Source organism: Peromyscus eremicus, chromosome 13 (genome assembly GCF_949786415.1).
Source record: "Peromyscus eremicus chromosome 13, PerEre_H2_v1, whole genome shotgun sequence".
Classification (NCBI taxonomy): Eukaryota; Metazoa; Chordata; class Mammalia; order Rodentia; family Cricetidae; genus Peromyscus; species Peromyscus eremicus.
Window position 1 is genome coordinate 13,699,407 of NC_081429.1, and position 19,335 is coordinate 13,718,741.

General features: G+C 36.7%; 1 protein-coding gene across 10 annotated transcripts in view; it reads left to right on the forward strand.

Annotated features, from left to right (window-relative positions):
* The window catches only part of Ppip5k2 (diphosphoinositol pentakisphosphate kinase 2), a 66,339-nt gene that overhangs the window by 33,954 nt on the left and 13,050 nt on the right, over positions 1–19,335 (forward strand). For 2 of the 10 annotated variants that reach the window (XM_059278279.1, XM_059278280.1), the window contains exons 19-26: positions 5,403–5,530; positions 6,216–6,330; positions 8,692–8,799; positions 8,887–9,003; positions 11,831–11,995; positions 16,135–16,207; positions 18,316–18,435; positions 19,228–19,290. In XM_059278279.1, coding sequence (XP_059134262.1) covers positions 5,403–5,530; positions 6,216–6,330; positions 8,692–8,799; positions 8,887–9,003; positions 11,831–11,995; positions 16,135–16,207; positions 18,316–18,435; positions 19,228–19,290 — 889 coding nt within the window. Of the gene's footprint in view, positions 1–5,402; positions 5,531–6,215; positions 6,331–8,691; positions 8,800–8,886; positions 9,004–11,830; positions 11,996–14,784; positions 14,959–16,134; positions 16,208–18,315; positions 18,436–19,227; positions 19,291–19,335 lie in introns of all 10 variants that reach the window. The other 8 variants (XM_059278282.1, XM_059278283.1, XM_059278284.1 and 5 more) reach the window with 5 other exon arrangements.

The window sequence follows — 19,335 nt, forward strand, 5'->3', positions numbered from 1 at the left end:
AAAGTAGTTTTGCTGAATTAAGGATGTGGTGACTTTTTTTAATTGAATAATAATATGCTGACAAACAATCCTAGGAGCAGTATGGGATAAATGCATTAGCAGGTTTTTATTGCACACAACTAGTGTACTTGCGAGCACTATGCTAGGGAAGTGTGTGGGAAATAAGGAAAATGTTGATTGTGGTTCTATGTAAGCATTTTCTCAGGCTGGGAATATAGTTCAGTGATAGTATACTTGCCTAAAATGCATAAGGCTTTGGGTCCAGTCTCTGACACTCTTACATCAGCAAAAAAGCAGAAAAACAAAGATATTTTTTTACTTTCTATATAAATATTTTGAAAATGTTTAGAGGTCAAGGTAAGTAATTATTCTTTTGAGAGATATGGGTCTTTTCATTTTAGATTACGAGTAAATTTATAACCAGGTTTCAAATAACTGAAAAATGATGAAGCCCATTGATAAAGTATGATAGAAGAATAAAGTTTGAGGTGGCATTTTAAGATCTGTTTTGCTAATTTAGTTACTTTAAAATGGCTTAAAAATATTTGAAGTGGGAACTAGAGTGGATCAGATAGATATTCCAACTGCCAGTGAAAGTTAGGCAGCAGGGAAACAATGAAATATATACAAGGTTAACGCTTATGAGGAAAAATTCAATTTGCCTTACTTATAAGTAGACATATAAAAAGTTGTTCAAATAATGCCAGTGTTCCTCTCCTGATGTTCACAGAATGCCTGTGTTCCTCTCCTGATGTTCACAGAATGCCTGTGTTCCTTTCCTGATGTCCATAGAATGCCAGTGTTCCTTTCCTGATGTTCACAGAATGCCAGTGTTCCTTTCGTGATACTCACAGGAAGTAGATAGAGGAGACTTTGTAAAGCTCTAGGCAGGGCACACCCTCTGTAGGTGCTGTGTTCATTTGACTGTTGCCTGCTCTTCACCACAGAGGAACAGCTGTATGTCTGTTCCATCAGAAATATAAGACATGCTTATGGTGAAGATTATGAAACTTTTTTGACTACTTAGTCATAAATATAAGATGGAGCTCTCTACCCTGCATAGTGGCTCATATGCACTTTTCAAAATAGGCTTGCAGTATATCTAAATGTATCACTTAGTAGTTTTATAAATATGTAAATGCTTAATATGATTGTTAGTACAATCTGTATCATTATATAACTTGCTTAATTTTACCTCTCTTTCTGTTAAATATAAAAAAATTTTAGAATTAAGGATAAACATCTTTTTATAAAAGTGGACCAAAAAGAGTACTCAAATAGTAATGGAATTTGAGGATAATCTGAGATTTAATTATTTTTTTAATTTGCATGTGTGGGTGTGTTTCCGGTGTATATCTGTGCACCATGTGCATGCAGTGCCAATAGAGTCCACAGGAGGGCATCAGATCCCTGGAGCTACAGTTACAGACAGTTACTAGCTGGCATGTGGCTTCTGGGAACTGAACCCAGGTCCTCTGGAAGAGCAGTCAGTGCTCTTAACCACTGTGTATATACTTCAGTATATTCTCTTTGCAGCTGAAGAAACAGTTCATCATATCCTAGTAGCTTAAATTATAGTAATTTATGGTTTTGGTGTTTTGTTGTAGTTTTTGTTAACTATGGATTGTGAAATGTTAGAACTTGCCATTGAGAGTATAGCGGCAGTCTTGTGGAGATCACCATCGTATGCCTTTAAATAGACTCATCTGGAATCTTTTTTATTATTATTGTTCTTTAAAATATATTTTTATTATTTATTTGAGAATGTACTTGGACCATATTCCCACATCCGTCCTCCATTTCCCTATTCACCAACTTTATGCTCTGTTTTTATAAAATAACTCACCAAGTCCAATTTGTGTTGCCCATATATTCTTGGTTGTGGGGTCATCCTCTGGAGCTTCCAACCTATAGGGGCCACACACACCCTTAAAGAAAACTGACTCCTTCTCCCAGAATCCATCAGCTCTCGGTAGCTTCTCAGCTAGGGGTAGGGTTCATGCACCTCTTCCTACTCCATACTGCTGTAATGTTGTCTCACTTGATCTTGTGCTCATCTGGTATCTTAATTGGGTCTATTTGTAGCAGAAATACAGCAACTACATATGAGAACTTAGCTAAGAATTATTTTAGCTAATTTTAATGAGATGGTGGCAGATGAACAACAATTTTACTATTTCGAAGAGAAAAACTAATACTAAATAGCCACACACACACAAAAGGCAGACACTGTCTATTTCTGCAAATCTAGAAAATATAGTCACAAAATAGTTGCTTTAACTTTGCAGTTAAGAGAAAAGCATGTTAGTGTTTGAATTTTCAGTCTTTTTTCCTTAAATTCATGTGCATACATTTCTTTACTCACAAGTGTGTGTACATGTGTATATACATTGACAAAAATGGAATCAAACAAAGCATACTATTGTACTACTTGATTTTCTTTTTCATTTAGCATCTGGAACTTCTTTTCATATCAATAAAGCTGTCTAGCTATCTGTCAGTCATCAAGATTGTCATTGTTATTACTATTATTCCCATTGGCTGATATGTATGAGTTGAACCTAACTAACCTAACATTTTATTTGGAAACCTAGACTCTCATTTCTTTCACTTTCTTTTTACGTAGTTTTTCTCTCCTATAACTCCAGAGCTCTGTTTTTACCTAGGTTAGCAGTGTGCGAAAATTTCTGTTATACCTCGCTAAATCAAATTTCAAAACGGTTTTCCTTGATCATTTTTATTCCAACATATTCCTTTTGTTTGCTAATACATTTAATTTATGTATATACCTTTGTGTAACCAATTTATAGTCACCATATTAAGATTCATTGACTCAATTTAGAAAGCTAACTTTTAGTTTAAGTCATTTCTTAGTTTGATTTCTAATGACATGATCAAACACTAACCTAAGGCAACTTGGGGAGGAGAGGTTTATTTGTCATACATTAGTCACAGCCCTTTGAAGCCAAGGCAGGAACTTAAGAAGGGCAGAAACCTGGAGGCAGGAACTGGAGCCTAGACGGTGGAGGAACCCTACTCACTGGCTTGCTCAGTTTGCTGTCTTATACACCCGAGGACCACCTGCCAAGGGATGGTACCACCCATGATAGTCTGGACCCTTCTACCCTATAGGGCAGTCTTTTGGAGGCATTTACTCAGTTGTGGTTGCTGCTTCTTAGATGATTCCAGCTAGTGTCAAGTTGATCAAAACAAAACAAAACCCAAACAAACAAACAAACAAAAAACTGAATAACCAAACAAACAGAAAACAGTAGAGCAAGTGACCTTAAGAAGTTCAGTTTTCACTGATCCAATGTCTGTATTAAATACACATTTTTGTTATTGTCTTCATGGATTTTTAAGATCTTTTGTGTGTGCTGGGGTTTGCCATCTGAATCTGAGGGTTTTTCGATTAGTAGAAACATTCCAGAATGAACTTGAACAGGGGGGTTGACAGTTTCCTCCATCTTCCGTACCCCCCATCTTTCTCCTGTGTCCCTGTTTGCTCCATCCTCCTGCTTGCTGCTTCCTCTTGCCTTCTTTATAAATCACAGGTACTCTTTTTTAACAAGGTTTATTTCATATTCATACATGCATTTAAAGAAATGTCCAACTTCCAATCATCTTCATCAGTTGTCACCTTACACCTCACCACAATTCTATCCAGTGTCATATGTTCTCCTTTTCAAAAAGTCCCGCTGGTTCTATTTAATGTTGCTTCTGTGCACATGGGTGTGAGACCATCTACTGGATCATGAGTAGCCTCTCAGGACCCAAACCCTGAAAACTGCCTCTCCCTTCAGCAGCAGACATCAGTTGCCAATAACTTCTTAGATAGGGGTGGGCTTAATGACCCCCTCCCCAATCCATGCTGGGTTTTTGATTGGCTTGATCTTGTGCTAGTCTTTCTACATACAGTTTCAGCTACTCTGAGTTCATTTACACACCTGGGTTTTCATGACTGGCAAATACTGTTTCACTGCAGACCTCTACTGTCTCTGGCCCTTACAGTCTTCCCTCTCTCCTCTTCCGTGGTGACCTTGAGCACTGAGGGTTGGTATATGATATAAATATCCCACTTAAAGCCGAGCATTCCACAGTCTCCTATTCTCTGCATGTTGACCAGTTGTGGGTCTCTGTGTTAATTACCATCTACTATAAAAAGGAGCTTAGCTGATGGGGATTGAGAGATATATTATCAATTGATGAGTGTAAAGATAAGAATTGAGGCCGGGCGGCGGCGGTGGCGCACGCCTTTAATCCCAGCACTCGGGAGGCAGAGCCAGGTGGATCTCTGTGAGTTCGAGGCCAGCCTGGGCTACCAAGTGAGTCCCAGGAAAGGCGCAAAGCTACACAGAGAAACCCTGTCTCGAAAAACCCAAAAAAAAAAAAAAAAAGAATTGAGAAGTGAGTTTAATATCGTATCTATTTAGCAGAAAGATAGTCCAAGATTTTCTCCTGTGACCAAGCCATCCACAGGTTTTTGACTCAGTCAGTGGGTTTTATCTTGTGCAAACAGCTTTAACGCCGAGCAGAAAGTGGTGGCTGCTCAGGCCACTGTTTCCTCAGTCCAGTCATTATTGTAGACCAGATTTTCCATTTAGATAGGAAATCACTTTCTCGTTCATGACTTTGAAGGATAACGTTCATTAAAGTTACCTTGCAATTAACTTGCTTTCTTAACATTTTACGTTGTTTTGATTCTTTAGAAATCTAATTAACCCACAGTGATTATAAATATTTAATTTTATTTATTTTATCACAACTTTAAGAATATTAGACAATGGCTTGTTTTTGTTTCTTGAGACTGGGTCTCACCATGTTGTGATTTTAGTTGTTCTGGAGCTTTATATAGACCAGGTTGGCCATGAACTCAAGAGTCCATCTGCCTCTGCCTCCCAACTGCTGGCAATGAACACATATACTACCATTACTGGCTAGCCAAAGGCTTTTTCTTTTCTTTTTCTTAGAAAAATCTGTTAGACTTTTTGAACTTTGGTGTTAAAATGATTTTAGTTTTACTTCTTTTATTAGTAATTACTTATGTATTTGGTTAAAAATGTCTGACCTCAATTTATTTTTGTCTTAAAATTGTTCTCATATTTTAAACCTTTGGATGAAACTTGACTAGTCATAAAGCTTGCATTCATCTATTCACCATTCCCTTTCTGTGGTAAACTGCTTTTTCAGTTCCACCATAAAATTCTTCTAATTACATGTACTAGCTTGAAAAGAATGTATTTGCAGTTGCAAAAAATGCAAACTAAGACTTGTCTGATGTTTTAAAAGGATTTAATGTAACGTTTGGGTCTCACGAGAATTTTTCACTTCAAAGAGTGCTTTTATTAAGACTGCTTATTATTATAGCTTTTTTTTTCTAATTTAATGTTTTTTCTGCTCAGGAATATGGTATAACTAAAGCTGAAAAACTGGAGATTGCCAAAGGCTACTGTACTCCTCTCGTTAGAAAAATCCGGTCAGACCTTCAGAGGACACAAGATGATGATACTGTAAATAAACTCCATCCTGTGTAAGAGACTGCACCAGCCTTTCAAACTCTAGGCATCTGCCATTGTGTATTTCACATCAAAAGTCCTTATTGGTGGTTTATACAGAAATCTAGAGTGTGTCACTTGATACATTATGGAAACAGTATTACCTAGTCCTATTAATTACCTGTTAACTAGCACTTTGCGGGGCATAGACAGGGGGAAGGTTGAGGCTTAAGCATGCTATAGGCACATGCCCTGTCACTGACCTACATCCCTGAGATAGTGTTCCTCTCTTGTGCCAACTGACCTCAGTATAGCAATCTAGCCTTTACCCATGTTCTAGTGTTAGAGTCACCATACCCCATGCCAGTCTCAACCAAGATTTTGTTTGGTGACAACATGGAAAAAAAAAAAGGTGAAGGGGATAGGAAGATACTTTTTCACCAATTATCTGTTGTAAACAATGTGAACCCCATTGGGCAGTATTATTTTTTATCTGTTATTGCTACTAGAGGAACTAAATTAGCGAACTTAAGTAATACTCTTTTATAGTTTTGTTTTTGCTTTCTTTTTTATTATTTTCAGAGGGCCTAGTATGTTAATTTGTTCTAATTAGGACAATGTCGAAGTAACTCTCAGTTGTGGTTTAAATGACAGATTTATTTATTATGGGGCTTTGCTTCTAGTAAGATTAAATTCCGTAAAATCTGCTCCTACCTTTAGGTATTCTAGAGGTGTTCTGTCTCCTGAACGTCATGTCCGTACCAGATTGTATTTTACTAGTGAAAGTCATGTGCATTCCTTACTATCCATTCTTCGCTACGGTGCGTTATGTGATGTAAGTATGGGTTATTTCATTCTAACTGACAAATACTTTTCTTGAGAATTTGTACTCAGGTCATTGACTGATTTTTTTGTAACTGTTCATTGTTATAATTTTCTATATTTTTGTGGTTTATCATCATTTCTTGAGGATATACTAGTCTGTACTAAGCATTTTGCTAGGTTTGGGGAATATAGACATGTTTGCTGTTCTTCAGAGATGAGTCATATGATAAGCTGGATGTGATCAGTCATACCTGGGAGGCTAGGGAAAGCCACAGTTTTATACCAGCCTGTTCTGTGCAGTTGTTCCAACAGAGGACCTGACCAACTTACAAGAGGAGAGCTTTGTTTTTGCTCATGTACAGACCACGCTGTGTGAAAGGAAGACACAGTTGATGAGGCTTATGGCTGTGGTACAGGCAGTGTGAAAACATTTGGCTTACATTGCAGTGGACTGTTCAAATGTCTGCTGCCATCAAGAAGCAGAGGCATTGGCTTTATATGGGCTGGCTAGAATCTGCTAGCCTCTGCACACAAAGAGGGCTTGGGCTATAGCTCAGTTGTGCAGGGCTTGTCTAGCATGTGAGAGACCCTAGGTTCAATCACTCCTTTGAGAAAGAAGATGAGAAATAGTAAAAGTGCCATCTTTGCATACATGTGTAGGTTGATGGAGCTTTATAAAAGGTAGAGTGAATGAACAAGACCCTAACTTAGCTACAGAAGAAGTTGTATATCCAGTAGTAATGATATTACTACTTTGGGGTAGCAGCGTCATCTCTAACATGGTCTCTTTTTTACCCTCTTGAACATACATGAGGGCTACAAGGAAGGACAGGAAGCTTGTGCTGCAGCATGAATATAGCGTGATCCAAGCCAGGGTGGAAGACAGTGGTTTGTGTTCTAAGAAGACCAGAAAGGTTTTAAACAGAGTAAACAGAGGAACGGGTGGCTTTTGTTGCTTTGTGGACCAAATATAGGCAAGTGACTCTGAGGAAAATGATGAGGACACTATTATAGATGATGCAGCTTGAGTAAGACATGGCAGTAGAACAAGAGCTTGTCGGGTAATTCACTATCTAAAACCTTACTCTGATTGTAAGGGTTTATAAGTAATACACCTGAAACCTTCACCAGTCTCTTCTGAGTTGAAGTTTTGGATTTGAACTATGTAAAAATGAACATTTTTAAAGATTTGTTATGGAAATAAAATTGTTAAAATGATCTGAGTGCTTTAATAACAAAATAGGTTATTGTGGCTTCTTCCATATCAATTATGTTCAAAATATTTTATTAAAAATTATTTAATTTTATGTGTTCATGGGGCAGACCTGAATTTTTATCTTTAACAGTAACCCTGATATTGTGTGGTATTCTTAATACAGAACCACAAAGCCCTAATTCATCTCTTCACCCGAAGAAATTCTTAGTCTTTAATTTAAACTCATCATTTCTATTGATTGATATCTAGTCACCTAAAAAGTAATGTTGGTTTTCATATTCCTTCATCAGTTTTGAAAAGAACAGAACCTTACCTCCCAAACATGTGCACACACGTATGCATACATACAGATGTGATTTTTCATTCTATAGCATTGCCTTAATTTTGGGATATATCTTGTCTGAAATAAAAAGGAAGTGCATACTAAATCCAAAAATAGATCAATCAGAATGTAGTCTCACACTCCTATTCTTTTAGAATAGGGGGCATTCTATGCTAAAGTTTATGGTGTTTTACCCTCAGGTAAAGTAAAAGACACATGTATGCAGACAGGGCCACACAAAAAAACTGTTGGTTCCTGCTTTGAGTAGTTTCCTCATTTCAGATAGAGCTTTTTGTCTTGAGTGTTCTCATTCTTTTATGATCTGTTTCAACTCTGGTGCTGATTTTATTTGTAAAGATCACTGAATCTCTAAAGTAAGACGGAGACGTGATGAAGGAGGCGATGAGATCAGTTGAATTTATGGATGTCTCCTCATGCTGATTGGTTTAGAATCACTACCGTGTAAAAGAGGGTATTTTTTTTTTTTTAATTGATGAGAGAAGCAGTAATCTCAGAAGATAGTATTCTGTGTTATGAGGCAGAAAATACTCTGCTAGGTACTTTGAGACTTACAAGATTAAAAAGCTGTTCCTTACCCTCAGAATTAAATAGTATATGTTATATTTCAAGAGACTTTTAATACTTGGTGTAAATTGTCTTAAAAGATTAACTCTTAGAGTTTAAAATATCATACATATGTGGTAAACATTATAGTTTTTCTATCCACCTGATGTATGTGATGACATTCAGTATTAAATAAGCTATCAGATGGTAATAAAGTGACTTTCATGTGGAAAGGTTTGAAAAATACTTATCATAGATCTTTTGTTCAGGAATCAAAGGATGAGCAGTGGAAACGAGCCATGGATTATTTAAATGTTGTCAATGAACTCAACTACATGACTCAGATTGTTATCATGCTTTATGAGGATCCTAACAAGGTAACAGTGCTTGTGATTTGTTTATGGGACCAGAGGTCAGCAAGTATGCGAGATTCCTCTCTATAGAAATGTTCTTTCATGTTTCAGGATCTTTCCTCGGAGGAACGCTTTCATGTTGAATTACACTTTAGTCCTGGAGCCAAAGGCTGCGAAGAAGATAAGAATTTACCATCTGGCTATGGGTATAGGCCAGCTTCCAGGGAGGTAATGAAGATGGGACTTTCAGTATGTGGTTACCACAGCTCTAGATATTCATGATGTTTCCTCAAGATTTTCCATTACTCTAGCAATAATTTTCATATAACTGGTAGGAAAGAAAAGCTTCAGCTTTTAAAAAATATAACCTGAGGGACCTGGAGAGATGACTCAGCAGTCAAGAGCACTGGCTGTCCTTCCCTAGATGGCAAGTTCAATTCCCAGCACCCAAGTGGTAGCTTACCAGTCTGTAACTCCGGTTCCAGGGGGATCTGATGACCTGTCTGGCTTCTGTGAACATCGGGCACATATCGTGGTACACAGACATGCATGCAGGCAAAACACCCTTACACATAAATAAAAATAAATAAATCTTTAAAATTTTTAAATATATATGTAGTCTGAGTAAATAGCATGTTCCTGTCTATTAGAAAATTTCAGAATTTTATCTTACTTGAATTGTTTGGATTTTAAGCTGTGTTTAGAATGGGTAAGTATAAGTGTAGTTTTTTTGTTATTTTGCTTGAGGACTACTTTATACTGAACACTGTCCTGAGCACTTAGAGTGAGTTCTTCTATTTTTTGACTCTATTTAGAATTTTGTGTGTGTGTCACACACACACACACACACACACACACACACACACACATATAATCTTTATGGTTATAATCTTGCTCTTTGATTTGTTATGAGCAATCGTTTACTGCTACTGTGATTATTGAACAAATTTAGGATAAATATACTTGAATGGTATTTGTGGTTTTTCATCTCTTGCCTGTTTCTTTTCCTGTCTTAACTCCTTCCTCTTGTTGACAGGATTCTCACATTGTCGAGTTATCTTTCATTTTATGCAGTTAATTGATTTTTCCGTGTTGCGTATTGGGTAATGCTTTTTGTTCCTGTGACTGACATTGTTGGGTTTTTTAGAACACTTGCTTGTAGTTGTTGTCTCTTTAAATAATTACCCTTTGTACCCACTCTCTATTCCACTTCTGACACCTCGCTTATATGCACATTCGGTTTACCACAGATTCCAAACTATTAAGTGTTTCTTATACTTTTCTATATATTTTACATCTTTTTCTCTCTTGATTTAAGGTACAATATTTCTTTGTACTTCTCTAATTCACTAGAGTTCCTTAATTCTATCAATAGTATTTTTCAATTTACTATTAAACTCTGCTTACTTTGTTACTTTGTTATATTACAAGTTGACAATAGGCTTTAGTTATATTTTTAACTCTACCATTTCCCTTTGTTTTCTTTTTATAAGTCCTAGTTCTCAACTGACACTCAGTTTTGCTTCTAATAATGTGACCGTAATAGCTTTCATTATAGTTTCTGACCAATAACATTAATTATCTTAATCAACTATGGACTCAATTTGGTTTGTGGTTTGTTTTATAATTTTTCTGTTATTCTTTATAGTCTAATACATAATGATGTCATATTGAACACTGAATATGAGAAATCACTGAGAAGTAGTAGATGCCTTTAAGCCATGCTTTTGGGGCTAAGGCCTGGTGATCATGTGCCAAGGCCAGCCTGGGCTACGTAGTAGGAAGTGATATCAAATAAACGATTGCACTGTAGCCAGAAGTTTCTCGGTCCGCCCAGCCCCCTGTGGTCCAGACAAATCTCTCTCACCTGCAGTCCTGCAGCTGTTCCTGCAGCCGCTCAGACCAAACATACAGAGGCTTATATCATTTACAAACTGTATGGCCGATGGCTTTAGCCACTCGCCAGCTAGCTCTTTCATCTTAAATCAACGCATTTCAATAAATCTATATGTTGCCATGTGTCCGTGGCGTTACCCGTCTGCTAACATCTTGTTGCTCCTTGGCAGCAGGTTCAATGTGCCTCTGTCTTTCTTTCCTTTCTCTCTCCTTGGATTTCCTGCCTGCCTGTAAGCTGCCCTGCCATAGGCCAAAGCAGCTTCTTTACTAACCAATGAAACAATGTATATTCACAGCTTACAGAAAGACATCCCCCAGCATGACACAGAAAAGTAAAGGCTTGACTTGACTTTTTTGCTATAGTCACCTGACAGTGGGTTACTCTTGAACTCTTATTTACTGTTATTCCTTTGACCTTTTTGTCTTGATATTGAAGCTTAATGATAATTTCTGGTGAAGTCCACTGGCTTTTTTGTTCTTCATGATTACCTTGAATGTTTAAGGTAATTTTGTGCTTTAAAATCTGTACTTTACTGAATGTTCATTACCTAATTCCCCCTTTCTGTTATAGATAGATACTGGTATAAAATTTTTTAACTTGTCCATTTCTTGTGCGGTAAAATTCTTACAACTTGGGACTATTTCTCATTCATCTGAGTTCTTGGCGTATGAGGGACTGTTTTTCATACCATATTTACCGTAGAATTTAACTACAGTAAATTATTAAAATTTGTATTGTAATCTGTTTCTCATTGTCAGCTGATAGTACTGTATATTTGTTTGCTTGTTTGATGAACTTTGGCTGAAGATTTGGTTTTCTATGGTTATAATTATCATTTTAGGCTTAACTCTTCCACAGAACTTGCTTGTCTCTCACAGTGTCTGGCATACTAAGATATCATAAGAATGACATTAATATCAATTCACTTGAGGAAAAACTCTTCTATAATAACTAGATCAGTTGGTTGTTAGATTTACCAGGAGCATTTTATTGGTATCTAGAGTTTATTTGTTTGTTTGGGAGAGTTGACGAGGTCTTGTTCTGTGGCTTCAAATTCTTGATTCCAGACTGCTAGGATTACTGGAGTGTACCATCACACCTGGCTCAGGAGAGATATTTTAACCCGAGTTTTAAGTGCTTTGTATTCTTTTCTCATAGAACGAAGGCAGAAGGTCTCTTAAAACTGATGATGATGAACCTCATACTTCTAAAAGAGATGAAGTTGATCGAGCTGTAATATTGTTTAAACCAATGGTATCAGAACCAATTCATATACACCGGAAGTCACCACTTCCAAGGTCTAGGAAAGTGGCTACAAATGAAGTGAGTATCCATGTAGAGTGCTTTGTGTAGCAGAAGCTAACTGTACATTAATTCAAACTGGAAGGAAAATACAGCTTTAATTATACAGCGAGGAACCCTGACACATTTTCTAATATCCATGTAGAGTGCTTTGTATAGTGGAAGCTAACTGTGTATTAATTCGAAGTGCAAAGTACAGAGCTAGAAACCCTGACAGATTTTTATTTATCAACATTTTCTATTCCTCAAACAAATATTTAAAAAAAAAAAAGATGCTGTTAAAAACATACCAGTTAAACCAGGCCTATTAGCATCTACCTTTGATCCTAGCACTCCAGAGGCAGGACGATCAGGAATTCAAAAGTTCGGAGTCACTCTTGGCTCCTTAGTGAATCTGAAACCAGCCTGGGCTACACGAGACTCTGCCAATAAAATGAACAAAGGGAATCGACTGAGCTTAGTGGTACGATTAGCGATCTGTGTGCCACTCTCATGACGTCAGTGACTAAAGCTGGAAGTCAGTGAGGCGAAGAACTGAATGAACTCATCCAGTCTTCTTTAGTCTGTCACTTTAGCTATTCTTCAGTAAAAAACTTGACTAAAAGTCTAATGCTTCAGCAGTGCTTTTTGATAAAAGTAGATAAGAATCCCTGAAATACTTAAATGATAAACTGATACTAGCAACACTGTAGCAATTTTATTAGCCTGATGGCAGAAATCTACCTAGGAATTTGAAAGCATGATGATGTAATAGACATTTTTAATGGTGTATTAAGGTCTATAACTAAGTTAAACCAATTATGTTCAGTTATGGAATAAGATTTAAACAACATACAAGTAAAGTTGAGCAGTTAGGATGAAGCTTAAATTAATTTTTAGTGTCTATAAGTATTTTACTTTAAACTCTAAGTTACCTAGTTTGTCCATGATCTTCCTAGTGTTGCTGGAGGCCAGTGCTTAAGTTTTTTCTAAATCTCTTCATAGGAACAAAGAAGTCAGGCTCCCGGGAGAAACACCAATAGCTCTTAAATTAGATACTTTTTGTTGATGTTTATATGTAAGAAATACATAGAATTAGTTTTAACATTATCAAAAGAAACAAAAAAAATTGTGATCATTTCCACTACCCTCATTTATAACAATAATATAAGTTCTCAATTTTTAAATAATTGACAATTACATGTTGGGGGAAAAACTATTCATAAAGTTTATCATCATAACTTTATAAAAGAAATTATACATTAGTGTTCCTTTAATATGCTATTTCAACTTAATTATAAAAGGTTAATTTAAGAAAAAGAGGGAACTAACAACTTGTGATCATTTATTCTATTAAAACTCAATCAAAAATTGAGAAATCTGAAATTTGTCCAGATATCTTTAAACGTAGGAAAAAACAAAAAACAAAAACAGAAATTACCTAAACTAATATAACCAAAGCTACCATTTGTGTGAAGGGAGTGCTTTTGATGTATTCATGAACGAACAATTTTCAATCAATCAAATTCTTCAGAATTTCATAATTCTACCCTTTCCTCTGCCCTTCAGAAGATCTGGTGTTACTAGTATGACAAGTAGATTGTATCACCATTTTGCAACCTATTTATATCTTTGTAAATCCTTCCATAGAACCACAGCCATGGTTAACTCTTAAAACACAGTTCACAGCCAGGCGGTGGTGGCGCACGCCTTTAATCCCAGCACTCGGGAGGCAGAGGCAGGCGGATCTCTGTGAGTTCGAGGCCAGCCTGGGCTACCAAGTGAGTTCAAGGAAAGGTGCAAAGCTACACAGAGAAACCCTGTCTCGAAAAAACAAATGAACAAAAAACCCACAGTTCACATTTTTAAACCTTTTTCTCATGTTTAAATAGTTGCTTTCAAGAGATTATGTTGTGCCAAATTTTTACTTTCCCAAGGTAGTCAAGTAAAAACTTGAAGACTTTGTCCAGCATCCTCCACCTCCATGCCTGTCAGATGTGTATAGTTCCGAAAGGCACATAGGGAAATGCTATTCTCTCCATTTTCTGCAGGTAGATTTCACTCTGTCCCCACTGACTGAAACTAGACAGTGTGCAGAGTGAGGGCACTGACTGCAGGGTTTGCCTGCTGCACCTTCTGGCTCTCCCAGGAAGGGTAAACACACAAACACACATGCCTGAACTGGAAGCATCATCTGTATCCATCTTACTGCCTCTGGATTTTACAGCTGTGGCTGACTCATTCATTTCCTTTTCTAAGTGATACATCAGATTCGTTTTACCCCTTTGTGCTTTAGACTGAAAAATCTAACCAAAAATAGCACGAAATCTTTTTAATATCTAATATCTAAAATAAGTCAAAATACCTTTTATATTTAAATATTTTCTTTTTTCTTTTTTTTTTTTTTAGACATAGTTTCTCTGCATAGCCACTTTGTAGACCTGGCTGGCCTCGAACTCAGAGATACTCTTCCGCCTCTGCTTTCCAAGTGCTGGGATTAAAGGTGTGCACCACCACTGCCCAATATTTTCATTCAAAAGAAACACTGGTTTTCTAATTTTAAAGGGGAAGGGACAACTAGTAGATAGCATAGTTTGTGATCTTTCTGTGGTTGATGATGCTGTGTGCCAATTGAATAATTTCTTAGGGATTTAAATATTTGGCTCACAAATGAGTGATAGTTTGTCTTTGAGGGGGAAAAATGATAAGCAAATGCAAATAAACTGTATTTTTTTTCTTCCTGATCATTGGCTCTAATGTGTCTAACTTTGCATGCTTTGCTTTTTTTCTTTTCTTTTTTTTTTTTTTTTTGCCCCTTTTCTTACTTCCAGGAAGAGAGCCCCCTGAGTGTGTCTAGCCCAGAGGGTACTGGTACCTGGCTGCATTATACCAGTGGTGTGGGTACTGGGCGTCGAAGACGCAGATCAGGGGAACAAATCACCTCTTCCCCTGTCTCCCCCAAATCATTGGCTTTCACATCCAGTATTTTTGGCTCATGGCAACAGGTTTTTAAACTTTACTTCATTAAACATTTTTCATTCCTGCATTCAGAGCAACAAACAGCTGTTTTTTTGAGGACATCTAATCCCTTGTCATTTACATCAGAGGAAATCCTTCTGTCTTAAACTTGAGTTCACTTAAAAGTACCCAGATATTGGGCAATATTTGATGTAAAGAAACCACTTATGTTGCATGCATTTAGCATTCTTACTTGGAAGTTTTTAAATATACAGGAGTTTTGAAAATCCCAATTCTCCTGGATTTTTAGCCATGCTAATAAAAAATGATTTAGAAAAGAAAGAAGTCTTTTTTTGACCTTAGCTGTCCTATAAACTTCAAGAACAAAATTAATACAATTTGATGGTAAGAATATTTGAAAAGCTTTGTTCTATTTAGAATTTTCTGTGAATGTGAAAATTTTGAAAATATCAAAATTTATGTGGCTTAGACTTAATCAGCAGTAGAGATCTAATACTGATTGGTCTCTATGATTCCCTTATCTGGAAGTATATAACTTAAGGGAAGTATGTAGTGTGTTTTCCAAATACAACAGCAGGCATGTATGAATTTGTAAAAGTGGTTCCCACTAAAGTAACTTCAGAAGGACTTTCTTTGATGACATATGAAACTAAAACACTCTGATTTTACAATGGAAGGTCTACCATCATGTGACTTTTCTGATAATTTCAGCTGTTTCCTCTTGGAAATTTTATGCATTTGATTATAGGAAAAGGGATTATGGTATCCATTAAGGCTGAATATTTAAAGGTTACTCTGATAAAGCCCATGCATGGATCAGAAATTGTATGGTGACTTCAACAGTGTCTGTCTGTCATTTCTTTGGTTTGTGGTTGTTTTTCCTCTAAATACAGGAGCTGTTTAACAGTGGGCAATGGGTTTCTTTTAAGAGAAAGTGAAATTACATCAATCTGTGGATTGTTTCCTTTCATCTGTCATGTTTCATTATGAATGCCTGCTTCGCACCACTTCATTGCAAGGATCTCATAGGAAATGGACTCCCTTCAGAAGGGGATCTTGCATGTCTTTCATGTTTTAAATATTTCTACTAATATTTATCATACAGCTTATTAACCTTTGTCTGTCTGGAACAGGCTGCATATGAAATATGGATTTTAAATTCATTTTACTGCTGTGTTTCACTCTTGGTGTTCTCTGTGCAGGTTGTATCTGAAAATGCCAACTATCTTCGAACACCACGCACCCTTGTGGAGCAGAAGCAGAACCCTACTGTAGGTATGTGGTGCAGAGGGAATTGTATTCCGTACCCTCCTGAAACTCGCTGTCAGGCACATGTGTAGAACGCTAAGGTGGTAAAATCATGACCAAATGCTATGCTTTAGTGTGTATTTAATGTGCACGAGTTCAGAATTGTTGGATTATAAAACTCAAAAAATAAGATAAAATTTTCTTACTACAAGAAGTTGTTTAACCCTTTGAGTGACTACTCTGTGGCATCCAATCGCCAGTGTTGGTTTTTATTTGTTTGATTTTTTTTTCCATCCTTCCTTTTGAGGGAGGGATGCTGTAGTTAATGATAAAATCTCTAGGGTCTCTCTTGTCCTTGAACTTATGGAAACCCTTCACTTCAGCCTCCCTGGTGTTGGGATTATAGACATGAGACTTTCAATGCTTCAATTTACAAAAAAAAAAAAAAACCCTTATTTCAGAGACTGGTAATCTAAGAGGGCTGGGCTGTAGTCAATGACAGAGCACTTGCCTAGTATGTGTGTGGTTCTTTGTTCCATACTGGGTACCGTAAAACAAATCCATTAGGTAAGGATGAAAAGGTGCCATTTTTATTTATTTATTTATTTATTTATTTGTTTATTTATTTATTTATTTATTTTGGAAATTTACCCACCTCTGTAGCTTGCCTCTACTTACAAAAATTTACCCACCTCTGTAGCTGGGATTAAAGGCATGCTCCACCATGCCCAGCTACAAATGTCAAAACGAATTCAGTAATATAGCTGCTGTATATCGTGGCAGAGGAAACACTGGTGGGTGGTGTCCCTTGGTAATCTGGCGTTCATGTGAGTACTACCCAGAGTGGTGTCACCAGGTCCAGTTCTGTGTATAGATGCAGTCATGAAAGCCCTTACTTTATACAAATAGTCACTAACTTAGAATGAATTAATCCCACATTCCAAAGAAAAGCGCAAAAATACCAGCTGGTGATCATCAATGAATCCAGCACAAGATGATGGTTTCGACTACAAGTAAAAAAGAAAACAAAAAGATGGGTGAGCCAATCAAGTAAAAAGACTTTTAAATCCCCTCTGGGTGAGCTAGTTTTCGTTAGGAGCAGCTCTTTGAGAAATTAAAATGAAGCTCACTGTAAAGAGCTGCTTCTTCCTCTCTCAACCCACTGACCTTATGCTCATTGACGCTAAAGTGGGAAGCAGTGGCATGTAATTTCCTGAAACTGGCCATCTGAATAGGCTTGACACAAAACATAATTAGATGTCATTAAGTGCTATAATCTATCATATCTGAACTGTGTTGCTGCCTATGTACGTGAGGATCCCGCTATCCTGAGAGCTTTTGATCTTCCTGTGGTATCTGTATGTGATCATACATTACTCTCTTTCATTAAATGATCATATTATATATTTTACAGAAATTATTTATACTTTTCTCAGTGGTGAACATTTTTAAGTATGAAGACTTTTACTACAAATAAAACATTGATTTATACTGGCTGTGTTTTATTTATTGATGACATATTTCCTTGGAGGCCTTTATTAAAAGCTTTTTATATTAAGTCACTTGTTAACTGACTGAAAAGGAATGATTTTTGTCTATTTTCATTAATAAATATATTTTTTCATAAGAAAGTATGATAATTCTTAATTCACTGGCATCAGGAAAGATGATTCATTTTTCAGATGTATATTGAAAAGTATCTAATATGACTTAATTTTTGCTAAAAGGTATATATATCATATATATAATACATGTATGATATATACATAACCTCCTCTTACAGATTTGCTATAAGACTCTATTCTGTTCCTAAATTAATTTTCATGGTGGTATTTTTAGTACTTTTAGCATAAATATGTTGGATTATTATGTTGGCATATTATTTTTCCAAGAAGGCATTCTATCCAGTGCTAAATTACTCCATTTGTGTTTGGGATGAATAACGGTGGCTATTAGAAGCACTGAATTCAAATAGGTATCACTAGACTATTACAAGCATATTGCGAATCTGTTCAAGGCACTGCCAAAGGCTGCCTGTGCGTTGGTAAGAGCCACGTTGGTTGCATGCTGCATGAATTCCCACTGTGAACGGAAGAACACCCGTTGTTGTATGTGTCTTCTCTAACTCCCATCAGGGTCTCACTGTGCGGGCCTGTTTAGCACCTCAGTGCTCGGGGGTTCTTCAAGCGCACCTAACCTACAGGATTATGCTCGTACTCATCGTAAAAAGCTGACCTCCTCTGGCTGCATAGATGGTATGTGCGCACACGCACACATGCATACACTCATGAGCAGTGTTTCTCAAAAGCAAGTCTAAGACCACAGACTGCAGTAGAGTCTTAGAAACGCCTTCCCACATGACTGTTAGTGTTCTCAGGGATCCACATCCAGGATTTGTTAGTCAATAACAGTTAGATTTAAGCTACATGTACAACAAGTGGTTTGTTAAAATAGAAAAATTTGAAACTTCTTTATTATTTTAGCTGAATGAGAACCTAGATTATGAAGAATAAACATTAACACTCATTTTATTTATTAATATGAACAAACTATTTAGCAGAGACTAGAATGAAATGTGTATTTGTGAGAGAAAATATATTGGCAGTCATTTTTATAAAAATAAAGTAGAATGGGGCATTTTTAGGATCCCTCCCTAATAATATGACTTCAGTTTTAATATTCTGATATTCAGAATGTCTTTGAGACTCACGAAAATTGTCCCTGTTGATAGAAGGGGTATTTTCAGCTCTTTCGGGATCAACATTGTTTGAAACGTTTGCTCTTATCTGTACAAATGTAGTCAGTGAAACGTGGATTTACTGGAATTGCCAGGTCGTCTTGCTTCTCTTTCTTTTGTGTATTCCATTAAACATTTTGCCTGTACCATCGAGCCAGTGACTGCTTTTAACCCGTCCTTGGCTTCCTCTCATCGTCCCCTCTGCATGTCACCTAATTCTGCCCTCCTCCCAGATTTGTTTTCTACTCTGTTTTAAGTGTTCTTCTTTTGGCAGCTGTGAACCTCAGGTACCTGTTTTTCTCTTTCTCAGACGCCACACGCGGGTCTGCTGTTAAAAGGTTTTCTATCTCATTTGCTCGACACCCAACCAATGGTACGTTTGCTTTTTATTTTAAAACAGATACTCCCCGCTTCATCC